The 26,980-nt window shown below is 42.1% G+C and overlaps 1 protein-coding gene across 1 annotated transcript in view; it reads right to left on the bottom strand.

Annotated features, from left to right (window-relative positions):
* The window catches only part of VPS41 (VPS41 subunit of HOPS complex), a 107,786-nt gene extending 81,131 nt beyond the window's left edge, over window positions 1–26,655 (bottom strand). The window contains exons 1-2 of the mRNA XM_083577743.1: window positions 26,594–26,655; window positions 18,271–18,309 (exon numbers count right to left, since the gene is read on the bottom strand). Coding sequence (XP_083433869.1) covers window positions 18,271–18,309; window positions 26,594–26,614 — 60 coding nt within the window. The 5' untranslated portion in view covers window positions 26,615–26,655. The remainder of the gene's footprint in view (window positions 1–18,270; window positions 18,310–26,593) is intronic.
* Between the last annotated feature and the right edge of the window lie 325 nt (window positions 26,656–26,980).

Raw genomic sequence — 26,980 nt, 5'->3', positions numbered from 1 at the left:
TCTGTATCTGTTATATGTATTTTCATTGTTGATTTTTACACCATGATATTTTAAAAATGTTGGTGGTATAGAAATTATTGCAAATAAATAATATAAAAACAGAGTCGAAACAATCCGTTGTGCACCTGGAAATGGAAACCCTATGGGTTTTAGACAACATCAAAAAGGATGTTTCTGAAGCTTAGGAAACATACATTTTTCAGTGTCGTTTCTTTCCATTTGTATCCTACCCACTCCCTCTTGCCAAAGGATGCAACAGCTTCTTTAAAAGAGTATTCCCAACACATTATTTTTCTGTGTGCATAGTGCTTTTACAAAGAATGAAAGGATGGCTCTCCACCACAAGGGGCTTGCAATCTAGAAGAAATGGAAGGCTGGAGCAGAGAGGGGGAGAATGTGCAATGATTGCCGTTACACCTACTTAGGCTTACAGGAATTACAGATATAAAAAAACAGAAATTACATATTACTTAATGACATGAAAAGCCGGCCACAGAGTGGAAGCCTCACAACATTCCCAGTTAGAGTAGACCACTAGAGGAAAGAGGGTTTCTGACCTTGAAATCTTGGGCAGAATCAAAACACTATTTCAGTCACTTGAGCCTATTCTTTGTATCCGCCATTGGCTAACTGATGGTGTTAACCACATGTGGACAATGTGCAGGTAGCTTTGCAGGTTCCTCAAAGGATGCTCAACCACACACCCGCACTCGTTGTCCTGTGCTGACAACTGCATTCCTGCAACCCACCAAACAGCGGATTGTCTGTCAGCTGGGAAGCAAGGGCAGGTCCACCATGCAGCTGTCAAGATTCTTTCCCATGCTTTCCCTCACCCTTACCCCCTACCCACCTAGCTGGCAATGCGAAGAGCCCATGGATGTACACATTTCTCAGTTGTTCCCACAAGTGCCCGTTAGCTGGGTAGTAGGGAGCAAGAGGGGACGCGGGTGGCGCTGTGGGTTAAACCACAGAGCCTAGGACTTGCCGATCAGAAGGTTGGTGGTTCGAATCCCTGTGACGGGGTGAGCTTCCGTTACTCAGTCCCAGCTCCTGCCAACCTAGCAGTTTGAAAGCACGTCAAAGTGCAAGTAGATAAATAGGTACCACTCCGGTGGGAAGGTAAACGGCATTTCCGTGTGCTGCTCTGGTTTGCCAGAAGTGGCTTAGTCATGCTGGCCACATGACCCGGAAGCTGTACGCCGGCTCCCTCAGCCAATAAAGCGAGAGGAGCGCCGCAACCCCAGAGTTGGCCATGACTGGACCTAATGGTCAGGGGTCCCTTTACCTTTAGGGAGCAAGGAGGTGCTATGAGATCAGGAGAGGTTTAAAACTCCCTATCACCTTGCATCAAACTGGGGGTGAGGGAGTATGTACATGTGTGTACACGTGAGAACAGTGTTAGAAACTCAGATATATAAGCTAGACGCCAAATGGCTCCTTAAACCAGGGATACAGTCCCCAAAACGGAATGCCTAGTTGCCATTTTGGGGGCCAGACTGCTCAAAAGATGTATTTTTCAGTATGACTTCTTGGTTTCTGAAATTCATTCTGATTGTGCAGACAAAATATAACGGACAGAATTCTTCAGGATGTGTTGCTAGTGTGTGAAAACAGTCAAGATGCAAGGATCCTCAGGCACACACCTCCAGGTGGTGGAGACATCAGGCGCCATCCTGGCGCCCAGGCATCTTCACTTGGTCGCAAGTGGCCAATAGCCAGGTGCAAAATTTCTCCTGCCACCTGGCAAACTTTGAATGCCGCATGAGAGTGAGTGGGCAGAAGGCTCTATGTGTCTGTGATTGAGACTGGGGTGTGTTGGCATCCCTGGTGTAAATGAAAGATTTGAATGCAGGTTTTCCTAGGCTGCATCGGCTTCCTAGAGGTGGGAATACTCAAGATTAAGGAAAGACAACTAACCCACCAATAAAATCCCAACGTTAAAGTAGTCAGAAAGCCAAGCAATTCAAGAATGACTCCAAGAACAAAACTTCCACGTGTCTCACATCTGAGGTAGGTAACTTCTGAACACATCCGTCCTTCAAGTATAGACTTATATCAGCCAGCCCCATGGATATTTGAGCTTCGTATGACTCCCAAAGCTCACACCACTATGATCACCCCCCCCCCAAAAAAATGTATTGAAAAATATTATGGGCAGGTTTAGGGGTTGTAAGGCCTGTTGGGTGAATTTCTACATGCCCAACTCTAGTTGTTTTGCTGCCTGATCAGTTGTTTGATCAGGGATCCACATATTTTGATTGGCTTGGTGGTCAGCCATCATTGTAATCACCAATGACCCCCCTGAAGTGGATAGATCTAATGCAGACTAAGTGGGTAGGCAAACTAAGGCCCAGGGGCCAAATCCGACCCAATCGCCTTCTAAATCCGGCCCGTGGACAGTCCAGGAATCAGAGTGTTTTTACATAAGTAGAATGTGTCCTTTTATTTAAAATGCATCTCTGGGTTATTTGTGGGGCATAGGAATTCGTTCATTTCCCCCCCAAAAAATAGTCCAGCCCCCCACAAGGTCTGAGGGACAGTGGACCGACACCCTGCTGGAAAAGTTTGCTGACCCCTGATCTAATGCATCCAATCTGGTGCCCTCCGTATGTCTTGCACTCTAACTTCCAGTGTGGTGTAGAGCCAGTGTGGTGTAGTGGTTAAGAGTGGTGGACTCGTAATCTGGGGAACCGGGTTCGCTTCCCCGCTCCTCCACCTGCAGCTGCTGGGTGACCTTGGGCCAGTCACACTTCTCTGAAGTCTCTCAGCCCCACTCACCCCACAGAGTGTTTGTAGTGGGGGAGGAAGGGAAAGGAGAAGGCTAGCCGCTTGGAGACTCCTTAAGGGGAGTGAAAGGCGGGATATCAAATCCAAACTCCTCTTCTTCTTCTTCTTCTTCTTCTTCTTCTTCTTCTTCTTCTTCTTCCATTAGTCCTAGACTGCATGGCCAATGGTCAGGGAAGACAGGACTGAGACCATAGAGAGGGAACCAAGCTGGAGACGGGTGGTGTAAACTCAGAGACTTCATGCTGTGCTTGATTCAGTGGCGTAGCATCAGGGGAGCTTTGATTTGGCAAGTGATGACAAAAATACCCAGTTACTTAGAATTTGTTTAACCCCCCTCCACCAGCAACTCTCTCTCTTTATTCCAACTATATCTTCCTGAACTCCCACAACTGACAAATACTATCCTATGGTTCACAAACCAGCAACCAATCACTTCAATGCCTTTAAAAGGGGTAAATACTCTGTGGATGATCCAACCTCTACTTGAATCTGAAATCTATGGGATAGAACTGTGATACAGTTTACATTTGGACAAGGTTTTTCATTTTGTGTATATATAAGCGCACACAGAGTATGCCACTAAACACTGTACTTGAATAAATTTCAATTTTCTGCTAGAAGACCAAGAACCCTACACAGGGTTCCCCTACACAGAAATCAACCCAGCTTTGCCACTGAATGCACACTCAAGAGACCTGCCGGCAATCCAGTATGTTTTAAACACCTTTTTCTCCCCTTCCCATATTGCACTTTTAGATTTCCTCCTTCCAGCTTCTCTGAATCCAACCCAATGTGTGAAGTAGCCCTTTCATTGAATAATTACTTTATGTTCATAACACTGTTTTTATTTCATATCTAAAATTTTTAAAAAACTCAGGAATCCTTCCACAATAGTTGTTGAGGGTTATATAATATCAATTCCTTATATTGGGAAGCAACTAAGAAGCAGATACCTTCTTAATATGACCACATTTGCAGGATTTAAGTGCCGCCATACACTGGTTTGCACACCAGTGAGGTAGCTCACAATTTCACTAAGTTATTGAAATAGTATCCTCACAAAACCACAAACCACTAAGCTACAGTAGAAAGGCCTAAATTTCAACTTTCCTCTTCACCTACAACAGCCAGGGACTTTGGTGTTAAGTTTTGATGACAGAATTTTTTAAAAAGGGATTAATATAGGGATGTCAACAATCAACGACACAGTTGTCGAAAACAATGTGTCAAGATGTCCAGCAAGATGCAATTTTTATTCAGTAAATCCAACACTGAACAAAGTTGTTACCAGTCAGACAGACTCAATGTCAAATTAGAGTGCAGGGCATAATCAGACAAATTACCTGTGCTTCTTCATTCTTGACAGATGCAAAACAGTTAAAATCAAAAAAAGTTGGCGCAGTCTGCAGCTTCTACGTTATGTGACAATTAGCACATAATTGCATTTACGTACATTTTTATTATGAATAAGACACTTGCAATGTACAAATGATCTGCAGACTCTGGGGATAAACATGCAGAGCTAAAAGTGAATTCTGGGCATCAAAGTCATTATAATAAGATGCAACATGTTGCTGAAGTCTGGACATCAGATGTGCAACCAAAGTGAAAAGTTAATTCTAGTCTCCCAAGTATTTTGCATAAAAGCATTCATCCACGGACCATTAGATAAAGTTACTGTAAATAAGTTTTGCCTGTCTTATTTATGAGTGAAAACTAAGTAATTCCTCCTGCGCATGCATATACAAAAAACATATACTTTCAAAAACTCAGCTCACTGAAGCATTCTGCCAGGCTTCAAGAAAAAACATGAATAAAGCGAGAAACTTCAAATATTGCGCACACTGATGTACCCATTTCATGATTTTCTGACAGGTATCTCTTATGTTAAATAAAAGTCAAGCTAAAGGTGAATTTGAGAGGCTTTTTCTTTGCTGTAAACAAACAAAATGAAAAACTATTTGTAAAATACAAGATTACTCCATTTCTGCAGACTATATATCACCTTCTAAATAAAGAGACGGAAAGCATCAACGGCAATTGATGAATCAGAGTTTAACATTATATATATATATATATATATATATATATATATATATATATATATCTCCATCTCTCTCTCTTAGGAGAAGCTTTTATGCAGCATGAACTTCTAAAGGTAAACACACGGCAGCGTAAATAAAAAGCAAATCAATAATTTTTGTTAAATTTTAATAATCCTGCAAACCTACAAATAAAACCATCATCAGCCTGAGTTGAGATGACAGTTAGCTGCGTTTCTATGACAACCTGGTTGAACAGTACAAGTCTTGACTTGCAGCAAAGCTTAAGATATGAACAGAGTGACATTTACTCCATACAGGAAAACTCACAGCTTTCTTCTAAAAAAATATATAAAAAAATCAATTTCTCAACTAACATGGATTTTTACTAAGTATATGGCACTTTTAATTAAAGGCAAAGTCCTGTATACCATCCTAAAGGATTCTCAAGTCATTTGGAAAAATAATAATATCACTGTCGCTTGCACTGTTTTGACATTTCAGTCTGTTCTCCCCTCACAATTCTGTTGCAGAGAAAATACACTCAATTTTAAGACGTATGAAATAGTTGTGATCTATCCCTCAGCTATTGGTGTCGTATTTTACCAAGTCAAAAGATTAACATTTTATACACACATAATACCGGGACCACAGACTTATTTCACTTCCTACAGCTTCCAACATAATCAAGAGATATTTTTCACGTTAAACAGCAGACATGTTCCACCCACAATGTATACCAAAACGCTGCTCAAAATCACACACCCACCCCTTTTTAAGTTGCCTTTTCTTTGGATCCAAGAAACTACCACCACAGTCCGATACAGAATTCAATCACAGCCAAGAAATATGAGCAATAAAATAAATGAGCTTACTGAAATTAACGTACTGCATATGTATACGCGTGTTGGATTGTGGCCTATACATAAAGGGTGTTTCTATGTGCAGGTGTGCAGTTCAGAACTTGAAAGAAAACTTTAAACCGCACTCACAGAAAATGTGAGGTTCAGCCTATAGTTGGGATTTTAAAGAAAACAAGCATAGAACTCAGCTATTGCATAACTAATTGCCAATTTGACACAGTAATCAATTCAAAATCATTTTCCAGATGTTCACTATTTACCTTCTCACTTTGCATCTGAAAGCACAGGAACAGCCAAGTTATTACGCAGCAAGAACCTCAGTTTTCTGTGGACAGTTTCTGCTAAAAGCTCCACACATAACACTAATGCAATTAAGTAATGAGATCAGAAAACTGTTTAGGGCTGTACCGTTCATTAAGACCAAACTCCTTTGAGCAAATCAATGGCAGGCTTCTCTTTCTCTTCTTGTAATCAAACTACAGGTTGGTCTACCTTGGCCTTCCCCAACCTGGTGCCCTCCAAATGCTTGGGACTACAACTCCCATCAGCTCCACCCAGCATGGCTGTGATGGAGAGCACTGGGGGCTGGTACAAAAAAACTGCAAGAGCTGTTCAACCCTTGGGAGGTTGTGGACTGTCTTTCCTTGGAGGTTTTTAAGCAGAGGTTGGACAGCCATTTGTCATGGATGCTTTAGCTGAGATTTCTGCATTGCAAGGGGGCTCCGATTTAAAAGATCCGATTGCCGTATTTTTCGCTCCATAAGACGCACCTGACCACAAGACGTACCAGTTTTTAGAGGAGGAAAATAAGAAAAAAAATATTCTGAACAAAACAGTGGATGTATGGTTTTTGTGGTTCATGCTGTGGCCACAGACATGTGATTTGACGGTGAGTTTGGGGTAGCCCAATGCAAAAATCCTGAGGATCCATGTGGATCCATGCTTTGCAACCACATTTTTGCGCCACTGCAGCCCCACACAACAGTGGGTAGGTGATTTTTTGGGTGCAGGCTAAAGCCATGGACATGCTATGTGATCTGATGGTGAATTTAGATCCTGAGGATCCATGGGCTTTTACCTCCCCACTCCCAGGCAGCCTCCTTTATCACTTATCTCCCTCTGATCAGCTGCTTCCTTTCAACACTCCCTTCCCTCTTGTTTGCCTTAGTGTCTTTTCCTTAGCTGGAGCAGTTTTTTGCTCCTCCTTTTCTTCTAATTTCTCTCCTCATTGCTTTAGTCTTCCTGTCTCCTCTCCTTGCAAGTTTGCTGTCTACCTACCCACTCCCAGGCAGCCTCCTTTATTGCTAGCATCCCTTATGTCCCTCCCTGATTGCTTGCTGATTAGCGACTTTGTTTCAACACCCACTTCCCTCTTTCAAAAACAAAAAAGCATGATCTGCTTTTCTCCCCTGGGCAATTCGGCTCCAGGGACGACACATTCACTCCATAAGACGCACAGACATTTCCCATTACTTTTTAGGAAGAAAAAAGTATGTCTTATGGAGCAAAAAATACGGTAGTTTTAATTAGCATTTCTAATATTAACAGATCCTTATCTCACTTACCCGCACAACAACCCAGGAAGGCTAAATAAGGTGAAATATCGTGCCAATTTTACATATGATGACAACAGTCTCTTAAACCATGGTTAGAAGACTGCTCTAACAGTTATTAGCCTATGTGTTGTGTCCATATTTCTGTGATTGGTTCTCACTGCAACACAGGGGTTTGTTTTTAACTTAGGCTTGATGCACATAGTTAACATCAGTGCTCACATATGCTTAGCTGCTGTTAAGATGCAGGATGGCATTCATGACCCGAAGAAGGAAGGCCTGGGTGAGAGAGTTCACGATTCCAAAACTTGCCCCGTATCTTTCCATGCCAATTATACATCAACCCGCAGAAGTGATTACTATTGAACCATTCTAACTTTGGTTCTTCAAAGGAAAAGCCACAGTGGAGTTCTTCACGGTGCAAAGAAAACGGGCCTTAAAAGGGCACTGAGTGGGGAGGGGAGCAAGAGCACATTGCTCATGTCTGCCACCAGGAGACGTTCACGGTGCAGCAGAAAGCACACCAGAAATTCAGTCTTCCTTGGTCTCAATCATTTGCACCAACAGAACAGAGCCCACTCATCATAGCAAGGGCAGACTTTGGTAAAATGGCACCCCGAGCAAGGACAAAATTGGTACACCCCCCTAAATATTTCTGAATTTCCCAATAACTCCTTTTGGTACAGTTGCTTTGTTAATGGATCTTCTCAGTACATACATGTATTAATACAAGTATTATTATTATTATTATTATTATTATTATCATTATCATTATTATTATTATTATTATTATTATTATTATTATTATTATTCACCCCCTTGGCTCAGCACCCTGTGCAGGGGAACTGCCTGTACCTAAATCTGGCACTGACCACAAAGCAAGGGTTGCAGGACAGCACCCATGGGCACACATATGCCCAGAGGCCTTTCCTGGTGCCCATGGAGGACTCTTCCTTCTGATGAAATGAAGTATTCCATCATAGAATGGGCTGCAGCCTGCAGGGTGTCCTTGATTTGCTGCCCAAAATAGTTTCTCTGGTTGCCAAAGGTGACCATGAGCCCCAAAAGGTTAACAACTCCTGCACTAGGCCTTGTTAAGTCCCCCCACTCCCACCCAGCTACACACGCCGGGAATATTATTTGATATAGAATCTCTCTCTCTCTCTCTCTATTTTAACAGACTGGTCGCTTCTTTGTTCTTGTTTAGTCTTAAAGCAGGAAATTTATAGAAACTTGACATTTATATAACACTTTGGAACAGTCATGTTGCAGAACTGGAATTCTCCTCATCGCCCCTGACCACCGGCCAGATGGCTGGGACTGAAGGGAGCTTTAGAGTGCCCAATGAACTCCATTATAACCAACCTGGTGCCCTCTAGATATCATCGGACTCCGACTCCCATCAGCCCCATACTCAGCATGGCCAAAGGTCAAGGATGATGGGAGTTGTGGTCCAGCAACATCCGGAGAGCATCACCTCGACAACCCCTGACTTTTCCTAGACATCCTCTTCATTTTTTTCCCAAATGCTTTTTATTGAGTTTTCTGTAACATATACAAAAAAAATAAATACTCTAAAGATCAACAATCCTGTGTCTACTTATTTACACACGCTCTCTCGCACACAGACTTCCCTCCCTCCTCCATCCAGCTTTCGTATTAGATTTTCTCTTTCACAGATTCTTAGTTATATTCTATCCACATCACAAAATTTATTTTAATTCTGCTCCAGTCTTTAAACTTCTACAGTTGTTACTCAACAAATTTACTCCATTACTTTTTGAACTTTGTTTCTTCTTGGTTACGGATCCTGTGGGTCAGTTTTGCTAATTCTACATATTCAACCATTTTTGTCTGCCACTCCATTAATGTTGGTATTTCCTGAGTTTTCCATTTTTGGGCTACTTTCTCTTGAAATGTTTAAGATATATATTTTTTAAAAAAAATAATTGTTAACTTTGCTGCATTAAATGTGCATTCTGTGGTTGACCTCCTTTGTAATGTTTTATTTCGAAATCTTTAAGATAATATTTTAGTTTCCTGTTAATTACGTTGCTTTGAATGGCAGGCTATGTAGAGACCACATAAAGCTAAACCAGCCAGTGGAAGAACTAAGTTATTTTCTATTTTGGCAGTGATTTGATATTTAAATACACCAGCCTTGCTCTCACCAACTCCCCTGGAATTACACCTTTCATTTCATTACTGGAGTTTGATTCCCACAAGCCTAATCACTGAAAGCTTATGATTCTTGAATTGGTCAAGATGGATTATGACATCTGGCTTTCTCTCAGCAATCTCCCTCTCCCTCTTTTTATTCCTTTTCCACAGAGGATTTATTTAAGCTTTTCGCCTTCTTGAGGAAACGTACCACACAGTAGGGCAAAGAATTATGATGATACGGCTACTACCACTGAATATATATTAAAATAGTAGTATTGAGAGCACAAAATGCAATATACAGGTGAAAAGAAAGCAAACAACATTTTCTGCTCTTCCGAGTTGCCACTAAATTACAGTCATGCTATCAGCGTGAAATGCCAACTTCAGTTTCACTTTTAGAAGTTTGCCAGCAATGAAGATGAGCTAGGTTATGAGAAGCAAAGGCTCTGCTGAATTCTGCAATGTGTCCACCCACAATCCAGCGCTGTCCTGACTCGCCCCAGCGCCACCATAGGAAGTCTACGCTGGCAAATCCTAGGCAACAGCTTCTGAGAAGGTTGCACAACAGCGAATAGATTAGATTTTAATTTAGATGCTGCTGTCCTGCAAACGATTATGCTCAACGTGGTTTGCAACATGCACCCAAAACAGCAGCAACAATTCTCTCAGTGCATGTGGTACGAGGCGTTTAAAGTTGACTGTGTGGCTCACATTGGCGAAAGCTGTTAGTTAATCCCGTATGACCCAATTCAATTTCTATGCATTTCCTTCATGACAAGAGGTTATATGAAGCAACCTATAGGCCATCTGAGCCACTGTGAGAGGGAAAAAAGGTTTCTTCAGCATAGTAAGTTGCCTTATATGTCCCACAGAGGAACTTACGGTCTTCAAATAAAAACATCCTGAAGGTCCCAGGCCACAGAGAGGTTAGGCTGGCCTCAACCAGAGCCAGGGCTTTTTCGGATGCAGCTCCAATCTGGTGGAACGCTCTGTCCCAAGAGACTAGGGCCCTGCGGGACCTGACATCTTTCCGCAGGGCCTGCAAGACAGAGCTGTTCCGCCTGGCCTTTGGCCAAGGCACAGCCTGACTCCCTCCTTTGGCAATCTCCACAGAATTTTAGCCTAATGGTTGCCATCAATTTGATTTGAATTAATATTTATAATGAAATGTTTTTAGAATGTTGTACTATTTTATTGTTGTTAGCCGCCCTGAGCCCGGCCTCAGCTGGGGAGGGCGGGATATAAATAAAATTTATTTTTATTTTTATTTTTATATAGAGTCCATCTGGCCCAGTATTGTCTGCACTGATGGCAGCAGCTCTCCAAGGTTTCAGCAGGCAGCCTTCCCCAGCCCTATCTGAAGATGCTGAACCGAAGACCTTTTGCACACAAAGCATGTGCACAAAACACCACTGAGCTATGGGCCCAGTGCTTTTGCAAGCTACAGGAAAAGCATATTGATACTTAAATACTACTTCAGAAAACCCATTAATGTGAGCTACCAATGCATGTAACTATGTGCAAGGAAGATAGTTCTGAAGTATAATTTCCCCCTATCATAACAAGATGTCAATGTCTTGCAGCTGCAAGAAACTTCATGCGGCGTTTATATAGAGGCTTGACAATCTGCCCAACCCATTTTCTGAAGGCTTGCAATGGCGTGTCCAAAAGTCCAGTCACAGTCTAAGCCAGCTAAGAGGTCCAAATAAGCCGGTTTACATAGCCAACAGTACTATTAAGTCAAAGATGACCTTACATATGGGGCAGAATAATATCGTTTCCCTGCTTCAAGTTGACGTCTGACAGCAATGGCAGAAGGGAGAGCTCTTTGCTCCCCAGCAGTTCAGGAATAGGGGTACAAATGCTTGCATCCTGCTCTGAGAGGAAACATCTCCCATGCTTCAATACACTCCAAAAAGCTTCTTCCTTCTCCCCTGTCAGTTGGCCTCCTGGCTATGTGATATTCCTATGTCTCTAATAAGGAACGCATAGCCCAACAGGAAACACATAAATATAGAGGCGTGTTTCAGCTGTCATGTTGCCACAAATGGAAATTTGTTGCCCATAGGAGTAAGCAGCAAGCACACATATACACACGCGCACTTTCTTCTTCCACACTCAACTAAAGTAGGAACTTCTTGACTTGATAAATCACATGGCTTCCAAACCACTTGTAAACAACGGTTAAACCACAATTTCACAGTTCAGACATCACAGAAAACTGATGTAATAACCCAGGAGACTCGTCTTAAACCAGGGTCACAAGAGAAGAAGGAAGAGCCTCTGTGGGATTTAGCATAGTGTGATGAAAGCTTCTGAGAGGAACTGACTCTGGGGACTTCTAGAAGATGGCTGTTTTTTTAGAATTAGCATCATTCTCTCTGATCTATTACTGCTTTAACAAAGAATAGAAGAATATCATTTATTACGGCCATAGGCCCATACAGGTAAAAACAACACATAAATAACAGCTTGTGCCGTAAGGAGGAAAAAAAAGCAATCGCTAAAACACTACTATAACAAACTTTAACAAGCTTTAACAAACTATGTGTTAAATATCTGACTGGCTAATTAACACAATGCTTTTGGCCCGTCAAATGCAAAGTGAATTTCACATCCCTCTTATCAATCTGCTTTTAAGATGTCCCTCATTACCTTTACAAAAAATTATCACTTACCTGCAACTGTGACCCGTACCAACTAAACAGGGAATGAGTATTTGTCAAAAGTGCTTTTTCCACTCATACCTCACCTGGACAACAGTACAGTACAGGTGAGAAGCAAAAGGACTATGAAATCCGCAGCCTGCTACACACAATAGGAGAGGCACAGCAACTCCTCCTTTTCTCAAGATAAAGTTAGCCAGCTCCTCTCAAAACTGAGCAATTGTCACCCTTCAAAAGGCCGGCTTGGTCTCTCACCAAGTTCCTTCAAGGTACCACATAATCCCATATTCTTTCCTCAAACCTGAGCCATTGTTCAGAAATGTTCCTTTATATCAGAACATGCAAGCTCTGTACAAAAGACGTTGCCAACTTCATAAAGATCCATGAAAGAGCACTCCGACAAAGTTCTGTCTCTTTAAAACGTTCTCCAACCTGAGCAAAATCCCACTGCTCTTTATTACATCACACTTTGTTGCTTTCTGTTCACTGATGTCCCTTGTGAGCGACCTCTTTTCAAGGCGTTTGTCTCTGGCCACTCCTCATTTGGCAAGTATCTGACCCACAGATTGACACCTGGGTGCAAAGAGCTGTAGTACATGAATACACAGCACTGCTCAGAATCTTTTTTCCTTCTCCAGAAGTAGTAGGCCGTGTTATGTTCATGCACACACTAAAATGTTAGGTCAAAGCAGGAAAGAAAACTTCCAGCACTGCTCTGTCCACATCAATGAATTAATATTGTGAGGACATTACAATTCTGTTGATATAGTAGTATTTCAAATTGAATTTCATTCATGTCGTATGCACTGCAGCATTTTTATACTTTAGATATTCTACAACACTCAAATAAGAGAATTGGAACTTCTAGTTAATATTAATAGCTCATTAAATTAGCCATCTAATTTTCACCCAAGAAAAGTAGATACTAGAAAATCCTAAGAGTCATCCACTTGGTTTACAAGTCAATCCTAATATGACGTATACGATTATCTTTGTTACACATCACCAGAAATTTGTTTTTTAAAATTGATGCAGCAAAAGATTCCATTTAAACGCCAATATATTATTTAAAACTCATCCTATAGGCTCAAAATGATGAATTATTTCTATAGACTCATTAATTTTTTTGCCCCTTTTAAACAATTTTTAAATTCTGATATCTCGTTAAGGCTCGTCAGAGAAATTTTCCATTGCAGGGAAGGGATAATTTGTGCGCCAATAACAGCACAGTGATTGTGAAATCTTCTGCGCTGAGATGCTTGTCCAGAACCAAGTGATTAGCTACCAAGCCAAGCTTAAGGTGTTAGTTTGGGCTTTGAAACCTTGAACAGCTCAGGAACAGGTTATTTGAGGGGTTGTCTCCTCTCATATACATCGCCCTCTGGTCCACACCACAACCTGCAGAAGTTCCTCTGGTGGAGCGCTGAGAAGGGCCTTCTCTGTTGTGGCACCTCCCATGTGGAATGCTCTTGCCTTTGAGATCAGGTAGGCACCAACTGGGGTTGCTTCCAACAGCTATCAAAGATGCATCAGTTTGCACAGCTGCTTCCTGAGCCTTAGTTCTGGTTCCCTGACTCTCCAGTTACCGTGATGATGCTTTAATGCTGATTAAAACAAGTCCAATAACTTGCTACACAAATACAGTTGTCACAATACACAAAGCGCAACAGGCTGAATGATAATAACTGAAAATTTTACTGGTTATTTCCTATCGTAAAGGTCTAGTCCAGTATGTGCAACATATACAGTTTATATGTATGGTGTATAACCTATGGGGCTAAGTCCAATGTTAATACATTTCTTCTTTTCTTATCTTTTCTTACTGCTTCTTCTTGTAAGTTCTTGAAAGTTCCTGTATAAGTCAATCATTAGGTAAAAACAAGGTAATGCTGATTAAAGCTATGCTGATGATGATTTATTATCGGAATATTTAACTGAACTCACCTAAACACGGTTATGTTGGTGTGCAGTAGTAACAAGAAGGGATTTGTTTATTTTTGTAGTTTGTTGCACAAACTACATGCATGCCCAATGGGACATCTGGCATACATTTATCCAGTAGGAAATTTCCGTGCCACATAGAAAACCACTTTTCAGACAGAGATTTTCAAAAGTTATTTGATATGGAAGAGGGATGTGGGTTAACGGGAAACGTCAAAAATTCACTGGGTACATCCAAGGTCTTGACCATGCCTAAAGCAGCTCTTTGGCTTTTCTAGCAGAACCCTTGTGTTCTACTTCGTCCTTCCTTTACGGCCTAGGACCCACATACCTATGGGACCACCTCTCCTGGTATGCCCCGCGGAGGACCTTAAAGTCAACAAATGACAACACTTTGGAGGTCCCAAGTCTCAAGGTGGTTAGATTGGTTTCAACTAGGGCCAGGGCCTTTTCAGTACTGGCTCCGACTTGGTGGAGAGCTCTGTCACAAGAGACTAGGGCCCTGCGGGACTTGACGTCTTTCCGCAGGGCCTGCAAGACAGAGCTGTTCCACCTGGCCTTTGGTTTGGATTCAGTCTGACCCTTATGTTTCCCTCCCCTTATGGTTTTGATCTATGGGCTACTTTTAAAATGAGGCTGCATTTTAAATTGTTTTTTAACCTGTATTTTAAATTGGGTTTTTCCCCCCTATTATGTTTTTATTGTAATTTTGCTGGTGGTAGCTGCCCTGAGCCCGGCTCTGGCCAGGGAGGGCAGGGTATATAAAAAAATTATTATTATTATATTATTATTACATGAGCCCCTGCCATAAATGTATCCATCTTTATTCTCTACTTTATGAACAGTTTATCCTGCTATATTCCCACCCCAAATAACCTCATCTGCCTTAATGTGTAACTCCAGATTATGCACAAAAGCATCAAATAAGCAAACAAAACTAAATTACATCTAGGAGTAATCACTGAAACAGAAACCTGCTCAAAAGTAACACTTTTGATCATTCTCTTTATCATTGGTAGGGTGAAAGAGAAATGGAAAGGAAAAAATAAAATTAATGTACATCATACATGCAATTTCAGAAACCTTATACAAAGTTAAAGAAAAGATTTTAGTGCTCCAAGATTGCAGGAAATATACTTTTCAAGCTAAAGCAGTTTTTCCTCCTGGGAATTAAAATACTATTTGAGATTACTTTTTTGTTCAGCATATTAAGGAGGAATAAGTAGTAGTCCATCTACTTCATAAGAAAGAGTTCATACTGCTCCAAATCATACGTAAGATAGTAAACTGACAAGCACTTACAAAAAAATGATCTGGTACAATTACATGAAATATTTAGAAAAAAAATCACCTCAACTAAAATGTTTGCTTGACGCATGGAGTAATGTGATAAACATGCAAACTTAAAGTGAAATATTTTATATGTACTAGTTTAAACACCTGGAAAACGACAGACACTTATACAGTAAATAGCTCTAGAATTGCAATTCCATGCCCGCTTACATAAAGATAAGAACAACTGAGCACATTAGGATTTACTTTTGAGTAAACATGCATGATTGTCTGTCAGACTGATAGATATAAATCCCACAGTTAAATGCTACATGAACTTAGTAATAAAACGTCTCACATAATATTTTAGTCAGGATCTGCACAAGCTGTAATCTTTTGTTACTTTGATGGTACAAACCATCAAGAAGTCTGTGCAGATGGTCCCTAAAAATTTCCAGGGGAAACCCTGCTGTTTACACCTGTCAGTCAGGTTTTCTCCAGGTTGACGTTTGCTCCAATGCAGTGCTAAAGAGAGGGTTTGTGGGGGGCAAGAAGACAAAACCGCTGGGACAGCGTTTTCTCCTTCATGGAGAGCACGTGTTGCGGTAGGGGCCGCCAGGACACTCCAAAGGGCCGGCTAATTGATCGTTGGCCACTGATGCGATTGGGGCTTCCCGTGTTGTTGGGAAGAAGTCAATGTTGTCATTTGTTGATTGACAGCCAGAAATGCTAAAACTCCTTGCACGAGGCTAGGGCTTCCTCTTTTCGCCCGTGCATCGGATTGCCCGTCCCCCCCTCCCTAGAATTAGGGTTGTTCGCTTTGACCTTGCTATGCCTGTCATGGGGTCGTCTGCTCTTGGGGCAGGGGCCCGGTAGGAATTTTGCCCATCTGGCTGATTGGCTGGGGCCATTTGGTTTTTGCCTATCGTCACAACTTGTAAGGTTGCGGTTAGGCATTGGTTTATGGTTTGGTTGGTTGAGGGGCACAGATTGGCTGTGCCTGCCCCTCTAATGCTGCTGCTGCAAGGGATTCCGTTAAAGGAATTGGGGGCTAACTATTGCTTGTCCACCCTGTCAAGGGGGCTCAGGCCACAGCAATGAGCTCCTGGTTGCATTTGGGGTGAGGGCAGGTTCCCTGCTCCGTCGCTACCCCCAAGTGTATTCCCGTATTCTGACTTTCGCATTGTGCGGAATGTCAGTCTGTCCCCCATGGTGGGGACAGATAGTTGCAACCAATGCCTAAACAACCACTCACAAATTTGTATTTCAATAAAGTTGTGGCCAAAATTATGCCAAAAACCTTAAACAAAAATTCTGTGTGATGTGTGAGTTATTGGGGTGGCCCTGGGGACCTCGACACGCAACTGTAACTTCTTACTCCAGTAACATGTAAGTTACTGACATTCAGAATACAACAAAAGGATGGAAAGGGTAACAAGGGGTCGCTTTAAGCAAATCCAGTTAACTCATGCTAAGGTTTTGTCCTTGTTAAGCCAAAGACTTTAAGGAAGAACTGGATTTTTGGGAGGGGCCGCTCAAACCCTTGGCTGCTTTAAGATGCGGGAATTAACAGGCACCCAAAAAGAACAAAAGTGTGAGAAGTTACAGAGGAAAAGGGAGCAAGCTTGAATGGGCACACAGAGAAGTTTAGACCAGAGAGAATATACTTAGAATCATAGAATTGTAGAGTCGGAAGGGATCCCGAGGGTCATCTAGTCCAACCCCCTTCAAGGCAGGAATTCTTAAGAGAGGGCAGGCAACAAACCTTGCATGCAATAAACCTAATAACACACCCACCCCAAGTTTTGCTTTTCCTTCCATTTTGCCAAATTAAATTTCCATTTAACTCAGAGGCTTGCAGGCATCAGACCATAAAAATATTGCCATGATACACCTTATTTTGTGTTTCTCATTCTCTCCATTCTGAAACGAAAACTGGATCATCAGAATTAGCAATGCAGAATATAATATTATGTGGCATTACACAAAGCAGGACATAAAGCCTTTGGCAAAGGTTGATATTTACAATGCAAGAATCATCCGTTTGGGCTACCAGCTGCCCTCGCAGCTCCACTTTTTACACGAAAAATCAATAATAATCTTATTGTTGTTAGAATTGGTCTGAAGAATTATTGCTTTTTCAACTTCTTTAGAGAGCCAAAAAAGTCTCCCACTCCTGGGACAGAGCTACTCTGGGCACCTCCAACAGTTTTTTTTTTACTTGTCATTATGACAAAGAGTTTTGCAAATTATGCCTCTTTGAAAAGGTTTGCTACAGTAGTATGGCAACTACCACCCATAAAATCCAGCCGCAAATTCCTTTAGTTATGCAGAATTACATATTATTCCTTAGGATCCTGGCCATTTTTTATCCATTCTTTCCAGGATCCTAAGGCCTTTTTCCTGCCCTTTGGATAGTCTTTACATCTTTCTCCCCTAAAAAAAATAATATTTTTTTTTGAATAAACATGCACAGAAATAACATGGCTACTCATGCCTTGCAATGTTATTTTGCAAAGCAATGATAGCAGACATAAATCTAAGCTTGGTTCAGAGCACCATTAAATATCAGTTCCTTTCTAAAAAAATCTGTAATATACAAACATTGTTTGAGTAAATGAAAACGAGATTGACACGGAGCAAAACTGGCAGCGTTCAGCTTTCAACTTTCAACAAGATTTATTTTGTCAAGAGTCATTATTTTACCAGAGCTGTGTGACTATCCATATTTATTTTTAAATATCATCCATTTTGTGTTTTCAGTAGCAACACAGTCCCCTAATTGTAATCGAAGCCTAAAAATCACCTGCCATAACTTCTCTGTAAATAAGCAGCCTCCAAATTTGAAATGAATCAAAGAAGCTGGAGGAGGTGGGGGAGAAGAGTGTGTTTTCCTTGCTTATTGACAAAGGACTGACATTTAATACAACTGGAACATCACCTGGCAGTGCTCAGGTATGAATTCTTTTTGAAGCAACCTTACCTCAGACTCATCTGTAGATTCTTCATTGCATCTGGGCTCCTGAAGACAATACAAAAAAAGGAAGGAAGGAAGAGGTTACAAATGCAGACATAATATGCAATGGACATGCAAAGGTTTGTTCAGAAGTACATGGGTATAGGATTTGTGGCTGTACTGTATCCTCCATGGTCTTTTTTGCTTCTGGAAGTTAAAAGGCAAATAACTAGCAAAGATTTAGAAGATTCTGGTTATAGTCTAAACGAATCTGATTATATTCTAGATCAGCAACAATGTTGATTTCTGCATCCTTTGTACCAGGATATGTTATGTGAAATCACACACTGATAGCAGATACCGTATTTTTCGCTCTATTGGACGCAGTTTTTCCCCTCCAAAAATTGAGGGGAAATGTGTGTGCGTCCTATGGAGCGAATGCAGGCCTGTGCCATAGCCGCGCGCAACCCCTACGGCAGGGAGAGGCTGCACGGGGCTAAAGGGGAAGCCAAAACAGCGAGTGGGATCCATCCCGCTCGCTGCCTTCACTTGTTCCATAGCTGCACACAACCCCTCTGGCAGGGAGAGGTTGTGTGCAGCCTGTACGCTGCTCTTTGGGGCTGGGGGGGGGGATTTTTTTTTCTTGATTTCCCCCCCTAAAAACTGGGTGCGCCCTATGGTCCGGTGCACCCTGTGGTGCGAAAAATACGGTAATTGTCATGTTGTTGTGAGATACCTAAAGCAGACAACACACACAACGAGCACTATACTTATTCAGTTGTTTCTAGGAATGAAGAAGGCACCCTACCGCCACCAGCACAGAACAAACAGTTGTTTCTGCCACCGTGGAGATTAATAACAAATGGAACATTTGCTTGAGTCTAGCCCTTCATCTCGAACACCAGGTGATACTAAGATTTAAATCTGGAATCTCACAGATATAGCGCATCCTTTAAAAACAAATGTTTCATCAGAACTTTACACACAGGCTTGTTCTTGTTTATCTAATATATACTTTGTGGTTTCTCTGTCTTGGTCACACAAAAATACACTCATCGCATGTGTCTCCTACAGCCAGGCAGGGCTCCGCAAGGTTCCCTGTTGGGGTGTCTCTTCATTGTACGTGGCCCATCTCACAATCCCTTAAGTGGCAAGTGATTGATCAGCAAAGATGATAAAGGCTTTCCATTTCTTTTATGAGGACCTGAATTATGCTCTTTTGGACTATTAGTCCGTTAGCCTAATACAGTGGTACCTCAGGTTACAGACGCTTCAGGTTACAGATGCTTCAGGTTACAGACTCTGCTAACCCAGAAATAGTACCTCGGGTTAAGAACTTTGCTTCAGGATGAGAACAGAAATCGCGCGGTGGCAGTAGGAGGCACCATTCGCTAAAGTGGTACCTCAGGTTAAGAACAGTTTCAGGTTAAGAACGGACCTCTGGAACGAATTAAGTTCTTAACCCGAGGTACCACTGTACTGCCTACTAAGTAGCAAACAGCAGTTTGGATATTGCCCTGCAGATAACAACTTCTGTGCATTCCAATACAGAGGTACCTCGGGTTACAGACGCTTCAGGTTACAGACTCCACTAACCCAGAAATAGTACCTCGGGTTAAGAACTTTGCTTCAGGATGAGAACAGAAATCGCGCGGCGGCAGTAGGAGGCTCCATTAGCTAAAGTGGTACCTCAGGTTAAGAACAGATTCAGGTTAAGAACGGATCTCCGGAACGAACAAAGTTCTTAACCAGAGGTACCACTGTATCTCGCTTCACTGAATTTGTATTGGACAAACCAAGTGGTTCTTCTCCTAACCATGATGCTTAGGCATTGGAGGCTGCAATGCTCCTGACTACCAATTGCTGGAAACCACAGAAGGGAAGAGCTGTTCTTGTGCTCAGGACCCCCTTAAAGATTTTGCATCTGCTTGGCCATTGTGAGAACAAGATGCTGGACTCAATGGGCCATTGGCCTGATCCTGCAGGTTCTTCTTATGTTCTTCAGCGCTGAAGTCAATGTATTATTTTTATCCCACAGGGCACTCAAGGCAGCTTCATATTAAGAAATAAACAAGCCAAACTTCTGTAACAAGGGACCAAACAGTGAAACATTCTCTCTTACAAGTGCATTTTGGGCTCTTCCTTGAGAAACTGTTAACGTATTTATTACGGCCAACCTTTTGCGTAACAATTTCATGGATGTCAGAGATGTTCAGCAACAAACACACACAAAAAATGTATGCCATTATTGTTGGGTATATGGTTAATCCCACACACTTCTATTTCTGAAGAGCTCTCTTCACTTTTGTGGCTCACATGAGATAGCTGTTTCTCTTTACATGAGAATTTTGATTACACTGGATTCCCTTTAAAGGATTGCTCAATTTAAATTCACTCAAGAACTCTCGGTGGCACGTATCTTAAAAACCAACATTATTCTTGTTGTTACATTTCTCAAAGAACGTATGACTTAAAAATCTCTTCTTCACAAGGCAATGAATCTTCCTGCCGCATACACACAAACACACACACACAAGAAATTGAGTCCATTCTTGCTAATCTCTCACCTGTCCAGTGGTAAATTCTGCTGATGCCATGCCTCCACAGAGGTCAGCAAAATGAAGATTTACTTAACACATTTACAGTTATCAATAGCAATAAAAGGTTACAACTAATATGCCAACAGTGAACGTAAGCATTTTAACAACTGCATGATGGAAACAAAGACTATACAAGAGAGAAGGCAGTTCAAACCTTATGAGGCAACATTTTGACAATAAGATGAATAACTGTAGCAGGGTGGGTGCTGGAGAAGGAGTGGGAGAGCGGAAATGACTGGCAGAATCCGAGACCTGGGAGAAGAGTTGGTGGAAGAAGATTGGAAGAAATTTAAACATTGTAAAATTAATGAATGTTAAAATGATGCTGGATTGAAAATAAGTGGCATTAGCAACAAAGTTAATAAGAATACGCAAAAATGGATTGATAATGGATGAAAATATATAGCTATAATATGTTAAGATATAGAGTTAAGATAAATGAAAGAGGGTAAGGATTTGCTGATTTGATTATGTAAATGGGAATACAAAAATGGGAGGTGAGAGGAGGTCAAGGAAACAAGCAAATGAGTTTACAGATATCAAAAAATGGATTCGTTTTTAATTTTTTCTTACTTATTTGCCTTTTGCATTTTGTATTTTTATTTTTTTTATTTTTTATTTTTTATGTATTTTTGTATGTTTTTTCTTATTTCTTTCTTTTTATATGCTTTCTTTTTATTTTGTAAACCTTTGTTTTTTTGTAAAATCTCAATAAATATTTATATATATATATAAAAAAAGAGAAGGAGTGGGAGAGACCCAAAATGGCAAAATCCCTGTCTGCGTTTACACCACAGGGTGAATTTTGGGCAGTAACATCACAAAATGGACAACTTTTTGAAATCAAGACTGCTCTACCCCTATGAGCTCTATAAAATTCAGACCGGCCAGATACATGGTGGTGATAGAATAACACTTCCAATATTGCAAAATTATTCTGAAACTCTTTTAAGTCCTAGCATCTGGTCTGCATAGGGCTGGAAAGTTCCTAGACACCTAAGGCAAGCCCTGCCGGGTTAGACCCAAAGCCCTCACTGTCCAATGTTCTGCTTCCATAGCGGACTTTGACATGCCTATAGGAATCCCAAGGCAACTGGGCATAAAAGAGTACTCAGCTCATGACCCCCAGTGTTAGGGCTGGTTCAGCTGCACGTCAGAATGGAGACTCAGATGAGCTGTAAATATTATTCTTTGTTGAAACAGAATACAAACAGAGAAACCTAAGGCGAGACTGGCCCCAGTAAAGCAGTTGCCAGAGCTGACTTCCTCCTAAGTCTCCTCTCCAGCTGGCTGTTTTCCTAACAGTCTTGAACCTTGTCAGGGTGAGGCTCCCTGCTCTGCTACATGCAAAGCCCTCTTGTGCCCTTGGAGACAAGGGAAGATGAGAGCTGAATACAGTAGGACTGGCAGACTCCCATGAATCTGTTGCGGCCTCCGTCCCCACCTCCTCCTTCTCAGCCGCCTGTCCTACGTCTACAGTGCTTTCTGCCTCTTCTTCCTCTCTCTCACTCAAGCCTGATGCTTGTTCAGCATCCAACCATTCTGCCCACCCCCTCCTCAGACCTGTCTTCTGTGTCCTGCCACCACTCCCCTGGTTTCCTCTTCTGAGCTTCCCTCGGAGATTCTCCAGCTGGAGCCTCCCACCCACCACTCCTCGTCGTCCAGCCAGCCCCTGACACACAGCAACCAGCATTTAGTCATCCTACCTCTGATATTGGAAGTAATGCAGCCATCTTGACTATCTCCAGGAATTATCTAATTCTCCATCACAATCTCAAGATCCCTTTCCTAGTTAATCACCACCAGTTCAGATTCCATCAGAATATATGTGAAGTTGTTTCTTTCAGTGTGTGTGTGGCTCCCTTCTCTCTTGTTGGCATTTTGATTATTTTGATTATTTGGTGGGATAATTGTTATTTGTCTTTTGTATCTGGACTTGAGTGACATACTGTTTTTGCGAGTAAGATCATTCCAGGAGTGGCCTGAAAATGAAAAGCGCCCTGCTGATATGAGAAGACAAAAGTGGTAAATGGTAGCATCACAAATCTCACCAGGAAACATACATATAGAGACTGGTACTGACTGAGGCAAGGGGGAGCTAGTTATCTCGAATTTTGACACTAGAACTAGGTTCAGAGCCAGTGCTGGCTCCTTGAACACCATCGTTTACAGATCTTCACAACACATTTCCTAGCCATTGATGGGTACCTATGCAAAACAAAGTCCCTTGCAACCATGATGGTTTGTATCTATTCAAAAGTGATCATAATGTCATGGTTAAGCCCCAGGAAAGAAACAAAGGAGAGATGGGAAATCACTCTGGAAAGGGAGTGGTCATGTATTCATGAGGCTGGCTCCTGATTTGCAAACCATGCTTTGCAGAAAGCCAGCTCTAGGGACTGATATTTACAACTGTAAAAGACTACTTTCATCCCTGAGAACTAGCAATAATATAGTTTCCTGAAACATTTGTGTGTGTGCGCATATAAATCTAGAAACAGTCACATTATTAACAAATGAACAAAACAGAAGAAATAATCCAGAGGGGTTTCCCTCCACCCCCAAATGGCCCAGCGTCTTGCTTTGTCTGTCTTCCAGTATAATATTCCTCTCCCAGTCAAAGATAAACTTCTTTTCCTCCCACTGCTCTGCCTTTGATCCTCTTGTGAACCATGGCAGACAGCAAGCAGCAGTCAACTGTGACACCTGTCACTCTGTCTCAATATTACATCCATCTCCTAGATTCCAAAAATCCTACCTTAAACCTTTCCTACTGGGATTTTGAAAAACTGGCCTAAAAGCATAGAGAGTCCGTCAGCGTTAGCATATATCGATTCTCTTTCCTGACTACCAAAAAAAGAATCTAGATGGACCTGAATTCTCTAGAGACAGAACAATTCTCCAGAGAAGAACTCCTGTAGATATAAACCTTCTCACACCATTGTTGTTCTTGCAAGCAATTAAGTATGCAGGACAGCATTTTAAAAAGCAAACAATATGGTTACACACATCAGGTTTCATATAGTTATATAAATTAAACATCTGCTTTTTAAGCAAAATAAAAAATGAAACCACCAATATTTAGGTGCTGTCTCTTAAAGCCAAGCACTCAGGCTAATATTCTAATTGCCCTTATTAAAGCCAAGCACTGCAGGCTAATATTCTAATTGCCATTATTAAGGATAGAACAGCACGGAAGCAATTTTTTGTTTCCTTATAAAATCATTTACAGCCTGCTTTTCACCCTAAAAAAGAACTTTCATACGTAGTAGCTTACAGTGAAACATGAATACATGTTTTAAGGTATGGCAATAGTCCTTGCTCTACTCTTCCCCAGCAACAGTTGCTGACAGACATGCACCCTCTAATCCTGGAAATAATATATGGCCTAGTGACTAGCAGATATTGACAGCCTGATTGTCCATGAATTTGTCTAATCCCCTTCTGGAGCCATCTAAGTCGGTAGCCATCAAAAAGTCTTATGACAGCAAATTCCATTGTTTAGCTATCTGATATATAAAAGTAGTGAGTCCACAAAAGTTCCTAGCTTTCAAATGCATTTACTAGCCTGCTGTGGGCTGGCAGAAGAGGAATGGCAAGCTCCAGTCCTTCTGTGCTGGCTGCAGAGGACGGATGGAGCAGTCGCCTGCCAGACCACTCACTCACCTGCCTGCATCCTTCTTGGCTGTGGCTACCAGGCTTAAATATAACTCTGGATTAATCGACAAGATTGTCTCCAGGTCAACTAATGAGTTTCAAGGCTAAAGTGGGATTTTAAGCAAGGAATTTAGGCCTAGTATAACTAGGAAGTGTAGCTGCTCATTTGAAATTGACTTGCCCTCCCATTTTACCTTGTCAAGGCAATTTCTTTAAAATGCCTTTCTGAAATCAGATCAAAGGTTTCTAAATCTTAGTGATGCTATAGAGGACCTCTACTAAACAAGTTAACCGTTTCCTATACTGCAGTGTGGATCGGTTGCAAATCACATTGTGAACGATATATACTGTTTAAAGATGGCTTCAGAAACCAATGTGCACATTATAGCTTTTAAAGACTAACAGTGGAAATCAATTTACTCAAAAGTAAGTCATACTGTAAGAGACGCGGGTGGCGCTGTGGTCCAAACCACTGAGCCTAGGGCTTGCCGATTGGAAGGTCGGCAGTTCGAATCCCCGTGACGGCGTGAACTCCCATTGTATAGTCCCAGCTCCTGCCAACCTAGCAGTTCGAAAGCACATCAAAGTGCAAGTAGATAAATAGGTACCGCTCTGGCGGGAAGGTAAATGGCGTTTCCGTGTGTTGCCAGAAACGGCTTAGCCATGCTGGCCACATGGCCCGGAAAAACTGTCTGCGGACAAACGTCAGCTCCCTCGGCCAGTAAAGCGAGATGAGTGCTGCAACCCCAGAGTTGTTCATGACTGGACTTAACTGTCAGGGGTCCTTTACCTTTTTAAAGTCATACTGTGCTTTGTGGGGTTTACTCATAGCAAAGTGTTCATATGACTGTAGTCCAAGTCCAAATCATATATTATTAATATTAAATTAAAACTGTAAATAAAATGCTACATTTGCTGTTATGCATACTTTAATCTTTGGAAAATAAAAGAAAGATTCCAAAGGTTTTTAAAACATCACAGTTGTCAAGGAAATGAATATACTAATATAAAATTTGTTAACTGCTTAGACATGCTATTTGCCATCAGGAAATATATAAATTTTGTTAATAAAGTAAATGTCTACAGACAAACCAAATGAAGTGACATTTTTGTATGTAGCCATCTGTTTCCCTGATACTAAGCACATTTGTTGCACAATCTTATTCCCAGTGTTTTTTTTTCAGGGGGGACACATACCCCCTAAACATCTTGTGAATCTAAGTTTGGTCTCACTGAGGGGCAACATTTCAATGAGTAGGGAAATGAGAGAAGTCATTCCCACTGATTTCGGGTTGTGAACGTGATCTGTGCGGGAGGCACGTTCACAACCCGCAGCAGCGCGTCTGCGCACACGCGGGTTGCAATTCGGTCTTCTGCGCATGCACAAAGCGTGATTTAGCGCTTCTGCGCATGCGCGACCGCCAAAACCCAGAAGTAACCCGTTCTGGTATTTCCAGGTTTCGGTGGGTGCATAACCCGAAAAAACGCAACCTGAAGCGGCTGTGAGCTGAGGTATGACCGTACAGTGGCACCTCGGGTTAAGTACTTAATTCGTTCCAGAGGTCCATATTTAACCTGAAACTGTTCTTAACCTGAAGCACCACTTTAGCTAATGGGGCCTCCTGCTGCCGCCGCGCCGCCAGAGCCTGATTTCTGTTCTGATCCTGAAGCAAAGTTCTTAACCTGAAGCACTATTTCTGGATTAGCGGAGTCTGTAACCTGAAGCGTATGTAACCCGAGGTACCACTGTCTGACATGAGCAACAGGACCCCTAAGCAATTTCCCCCCAGCCCAAGCTGCTGCTCCCAGCCCCCCAGCATCATGGGGGTCCCTTTCCTGAACCCCCCCTTCCTGCTCCCTCCTCTAACTCTGCCTGATTCAGGCTGCCTTGGGGTGCCCCCAGTCTGCGCCCCCTTGCTCCACTTATTTGCTGTTTCGGGGGTTCCTTTAAAATGAAGAGCTGCGTGCAAAGGGGCTCCATTCCTCCAGGCTCCCAGCTGGGGGACGCGGAGGGGGAGCACCCCCCAGCCCCTGGCGGCCCCCGAGGCCCTCAGCTTCCCTCCTCTCGGCCCCCGCAGGGCGAAGCTCTCTACCTGCGGCTCCGCTTCCGCCATGGCGCCGGCGACGGTCACGTGAGAGCGCCCGGGAGCGAAAGGCACGCTGGGAAATGTAGTCTCCGCCGTCTCCGCCGGCCGCCTTGCGGAAGAGCATCTTCACCCGCCGCTCGCCTTGCGCTTTAAAATTGACAGAACAAGAAAATCACTCACATTAGCAGAAAAGAAAACAATACATAAACAAAATGTGAAATTAAAAAGAACAAAAAATAAAAATAAAAAGATTTGAAAGGGGGGGGAAGCACACAAATTATTAATCACTATACAAAATTATTTTAAGGATTACCATCCATAATTTAAATACTCTATACCGAAATTCCTAGAGTGACGTTACCTTCATCTTCTATCTTTCTCTCTTCTTTACCG

Source organism: Podarcis filfolensis (assembly GCF_964270895.1).
Source record: "Podarcis filfolensis genome assembly, chromosome: 12".
In the NCBI taxonomy this organism is placed as follows: Eukaryota; Metazoa; Chordata; class Lepidosauria; order Squamata; family Lacertidae; genus Podarcis; species Podarcis filfolensis.
The sequence above is the reverse complement of the archived record's forward strand: the minus strand, read 5'-3'. Positions and strand labels throughout refer to the sequence as shown.